The 5,293-nt window shown below is 46.2% G+C and overlaps 1 protein-coding gene across 1 annotated transcript in view; it reads right to left on the bottom strand.

Annotated features, from left to right (window-relative positions):
• Positions 1-1,119: 1,119 nt before the first annotated feature.
• Positions 1,120-5,293, bottom strand: part of RHPN2 (rhophilin Rho GTPase binding protein 2) — an 81,206-nt gene continuing 77,032 nt past the window's right edge. The window contains exon 15 of the mRNA XM_017504248.2: positions 1,120-1,712. Coding sequence (XP_017359737.1) covers positions 1,452-1,712 — 261 coding nt within the window. The 3' untranslated portion in view covers positions 1,120-1,451. The remainder of the gene's footprint in view (positions 1,713-5,293) is intronic.

Below are 5,293 nucleotides of genomic sequence, written 5' to 3'. Positions count from 1 at the left end.
AAAAAAAAGTAAAATAGAGGGCTGGGCATAGTGGCTCATGCCTGTAATCCCAGCACTTTGGGAGGCTGAGGTGGGTGGACCATTTGAGGTCAGGAGTTTGAGACTAACCTGGCCAACACGGTGAAACCCCGCCTCTACGAAAAATATAAAAATTAGCTAGGCATGGTGGCGGGCACCTGCAGTCCCAGTGACTCAGGAAGCTAAGGCAAGAGAATCACTTGATCCCAAGGGGTGGAGGTTGCAGTGAGCCAAGATCACACTACTGCACTCCAGCCTGGGCAACAGAGCAAGACACCGTCTCAAAAACAAAAACAAAAAAAGTCAAATAGAACTTTAAACTTGAATCATTTACATCTTTACCTTGTAAAATGTAAAACTACTTTTTTACCCAAGACTTAAAATATCTAATTATGTACCTTCTACTTTAAAAATGAAAAATGTTTTGAGTATCAAACAGTATATTATCTACCTTGTAGATAGCATCTTCATCTAACACTGCCAGTGTGTTAGCAATTCTTAACTGACCTCAAACTAGAAGAAAAGCTGCTCCTAGGTTGTTTTTCTGTAATAAGTCAAGACAAATTTGGCATTAGACTTTTTCTAGAAATAGCATTCATATTACATTGATATAATAGTAACATCTTAGGCCGGGCGTGGTGGCCTATGCCTGTAATCCCAGCACTTTGGGAGGCTGAGACGGGCAGATCACGAGGTCAGGAGATCGAGACCATCCTGGCCAACATGGTGAAACCCTGTCTCTACTAAAAATACAAAAAATTAGCCAGGTGTGGTGGCACGTGCCTGTAGTCCTAGCTACTCAGGAGGCTGAGGCAGGAGAATCGCTTGAACCTGGGAGGCGGAGGTTGCAGTGAGCTGAGATAGCGCCATTGCACTCCAGCCTGGGTGACAGAGCAAGACTCTATCTCAAAAAAAAAAGTAACATCTTGTTTTAGGTTAATGAATTCCTATTAGAAAGCAGCACTTTGGAACAGTTTTTAGTGACACAAATTGAATTCTATCATTATAGTCCTTTGACCTGCCTTAATTCCAGGGTCATCTGTATTCTAGTTTAAGGAATGACTATTAGCCTAACCTAGAAACAACTAAAAATTGTACTAATATAGGTAACCCCAATTTAACTCTAATAGTGACGAAAGTCATAACCGTCACCATTAAAAACAGCCATATTTCATATCTTTGACACTAGTCTATTTACAATATATAATAAATAACTTGCAGCAGTATAGTGACATGTCTCAAAAAAGTTCTTTTTTCACAAATTCCTAGAGGTTTCTTGTAACTTTCCTTCATAAAAACACATCGAATGAGAGTTTATACTATGAGTAAAACAGGATTTGCTAACAGAGAGATATTTTCCATTATGGCACAAACGTTTAAGGCTGAGTCAGCACCGGAAATGTTCGGGGCCCGAACGTGTTTGTTTCCTCACGTTAGTACAAAGAACTGTCTGAGTTGAGAAGGCTGAAGGGGGAGGGCAGCTTCTTCTTGATCTGAGGCCGGGCAACCCCGACCGACGGGAGGCACAAGGTGCTGGCTGACTTCTGTCTGTTCTTGTTGGTGCCCCAGCTGAGGAAGGAAAGCTTCTTGGAGATTTTCTTGGTTTTATCAGCTTTGTCGTCATCCTCAATGGCTAAGCAGATCATGGAGTACGTTTTCTGCATTCCCACGGAATACGTGGCGCACTTACTATGCTGCGTGCAGAAAAGGAAGGAAAAGGGTGTCAGGTATCATCAAGATAGCTGATAAAATCTACAAAGTTCAGCCGGGTGCAGTGGCTCACACCTGTAATCCCAGCACTTTGGGAGGCCGAAGCGAGTAGATCACTTGAGGTTAGGAGTTAGAGACCAGCCTGGCCAACATGGCGAAACTCCGTCTCTACTAAAATACAAAAGTTAACCACGAGCGGTGGTGCACGTCTGTAGTCCCAGCTGCCTGGGAGGCTGAGGCACAAGAATCACTTGAACCCAGGAGGTGGAGGTTGCAGGCAGCCAAGATCGCACCACTGCACTCCAGCCTGGGTGACAGAGCAGGACTCCAGAAAATAAATAAAATTAAACAGATATAATTCTGAAACTCAGCTGACCAATGCTTGTATAGAATTAGGTTCTTAAAACAAGGACAAACTTTTTTTCTTTTTTGAGACAGGGTCTTGCTATGTTGCCCAGGCCGATCTTGAGCTGCTGGGCTCAAGTGATCTTCCTGCCTTGGCCTCCTGAGTAGCTGGGGCTCCAGGCGTGCGCCACCAGGTCCAACAAGGATAATTTTTTTTTTTTTTTTTTTTGAGACGGAGTTTCGCTCCTGTTACCCAGGCTGGAGTGCAATGGCGCGATCTCGGCTCACCGCAACCTCCGCCTCCTGGGTTCAGGCAATTCTCCTGCCTCAGCCTCCTGAGTAGCTGGGATTACAGGCACGTGCCACCATGCCCAGCTAATTTTTTGTATTTTTAGTAGAGATAGGGTTTCACCATGTTGACCAGGATGGTCTCGATCTCTTGACCTCGTGATCCACCCGCCTCGGCCTCCCAAAGTGCTGGGATTACAGGCTTGAGCCACCGCGCCCGGCCCCAACAAGGATAATTTTTAAGGAATATACTCAATAGTAGTAATTTAAGCTGAGGAGCCACAACTCACATTTTAAGGTTCTTATATTTGAGAAAATAATAATACAATGGTCATGAATATGAAAATACAGGGTTGGGCGTGGTGGCTCGGGCCGATAGTTCCAGCTACTTGGGAGGCTTAGAGGGGAGAATTGCTTGAGCCCAGGAGGTTGAGTTGTGACTGTGCTACAGCCCTCCAGCCTGGGCGACAGAGTGAGACCTCTGTTTCAAAAGAAAAAAGAAAAAAAAGAAGGGAAGAGGGGAATGGAGGGAAGGAAAAAGAAAGAAAATGCAGTGAGCAATAGGTGTCCCTGTCACCTGGGCTTCCAGGCCCTCCCTCAGGTAACCACTGTGCGACACTCCTAGAGATGATGTGCAGGTACAAGTATTTCTATATGTGCATAAGTATATTACCATTCTTTTTCTTTTCTTCTGAGACGGAGTTTCGCTATCGTTGCCCAGGCTGGAGTGCAGTGGCACGATCTAGGCTCACTGCAACTTCTACCTCCCGGGTTCAAGCGATTCTCCTGCCTCAGCCTCCTGAGTAGCTGGGACTACAGGCGTGCGCCACCACACCTGGTTAATTTTGTATTTTTAGTAAAGACGGTGTTTCTCCATGTTGGCCAGGCTGATCTCGAACTTTTGAATCCAGGTGATCTGCCCGCCTCAGCCTCCCAAAGCGCTGGGATTACAGGCGTGCTCCACCAGACCTGGCTAATTTTATATTTTCAGTAAAGACAGGGTTTCTCCATGTTGGCCAGGCTGATCTCGAACTCCTGACCTCAGGTGATCCGCCTGCCTCAGCCTCCCAAAGCGCTGGGATTACAGGTGTGAGCCACCACGCCCAGCCTACCATTCCTTTTCTTAAAAGGAATATACACTATTCTACACCTGACTTTCTTCCCCTAACACATCTTGGATTTCAATCCACACCAGTAGGTATAGATCCACTTCACCCTCTTTAAAGAATCCACAGTGGCCAAAAGGAAAAAGAAAATCCACAGTGAAGACTACTATTAGCCATTTTCCCCGTGGCATTAACTACATTCACATCATTATGCAACCCCTGCCACTATCCATCTCTAAAACGTTTTCATCTTCCTCAGCTGAAACTTTGTACCATGAAACACTCTCTACCGTTAACCTTTAAAGAATCATGTAGTATTCAAACTAGAAATCTAAGGAAACTTATTTTCTGAAGACTTCCACATGGTTATCGCCAGCTTCTAAGGTTTGCCTAACATTGAGATTGTTTTGTTCGCCATGTTTATTAATCAGCTACTATGTTCTGGCACTAAAATTAGGCATACAATCTATCTCTGGAGTAGTTGAGGATATTGGTCCTAATATAAATCCTAAGAGGGGCCGGGCGCGGTGGCTCACACCTGTAATCCCAGCACTTTGGGAGGCTGAGGCGGGTGGATCACGAGGTCAAGAGATCGAGACCAGCCTGGCCAACATGGTGAAACCCCATCTCTACTAAAAATACAAAAATTAGTTGGGCATGGTGGTGGTCGCCTGTAATTCCAGCTACTCAGGAGGCTGAGGCAGGAGAATCGCTTGAATCCAGGAGGCGGAGGTCATAGTGAGGTGAGATTGCGCCACTAAAATCTCATAGCCTGGGATTCAGTGAGATTCCATCGCAAAAAATAAATAGATAAATAAGAGTTATGCAGCAATCACGTAGGGGTACTTCGAGCCCCTGAGGATGAAGATAGCTCCTCCTTTTCTAGAAAACTGACCACTAATCCCATGTTTTACGGAGCACACATAATGTCATTTAAAACAATAAAACAAATAATCCTGGGGACAGATGTGAGGCCTGCAAGCATTTCCCAACCCTCAGCTGCTCAGAGTCCATTGTATATCAAAGCCACTGCCTTATAAATACCCTCAATTCTCTTCCACCCGACCCCAGCAAAGCCAACTAGCTCATCTGCACCCTCTGCCTCCCGCAGGGCCTAGATCTGAAATGCTGCGCTTTGCTGGAGGACATTCACCAAGGCTTCCCTTGGAATTCTAACCCAACCCCAAACCTCTAATGGGCACCCATTTCCTGGCACTCCTGTGTGTCCCTAGTAATTTCATTTCCTTTTCTCCTATATACTTGTTTCTTACCTTCTCTCTCCCCCTGAAGCCACTCACACACCCTCCTAAAATCCCCACTGTACACTTCATGGCATCTGTCCCCAAAGACCAAGCCCTTCTACGTGCCTGGATCCCATTCCCTCTATCCTTCAGGCAGCCCTGCCTCCCAGACCTCTACACACATGCACATGCGTGCGTGCGCGCGCACACACACACACACACACACACACACTTTCTCTCTCTCTCTCTCTCTCTCTCTCTCTCTCTCTCTCTCTCCTGCAATGCGTACTGCCACTTTCTTTGAAAAGCCCTTCTTAGGCTGGGTGCAGTGGCTCAGGCCTGTAATCCCAGCACTTTGAGAGGCCAAGGCAGGTGGATCACAAGATCAGGAGTTCGAGACCAGCCTGACCAATGTGATGAAACCCCATCTCTACTAAAAATACAAAAATTAGTCGAGCATGGGGATGCGTGCCTGTAATCCCAGCTACTCAGGAGGCTGAGGCAGGAGAATCACTTAAACCCAGGAGGCGGAGGTTGCAGTGAGCTGAGATCGTGCCACTGCACTCCAGCTTGGGTGACAGAGTG

The sequence above is a fragment of the Cebus imitator genome, unplaced genomic scaffold (genome assembly GCF_001604975.1).
Source record: "Cebus imitator isolate Cc_AM_T3 unplaced genomic scaffold, Cebus_imitator-1.0 Scaffold318, whole genome shotgun sequence".
Taxonomy (NCBI): domain Eukaryota; kingdom Metazoa; phylum Chordata; class Mammalia; order Primates; family Cebidae; genus Cebus; species Cebus imitator.
Note: the sequence above shows the minus strand (reverse complement) of the source record. Positions and strands in the feature narration are given on the sequence as shown.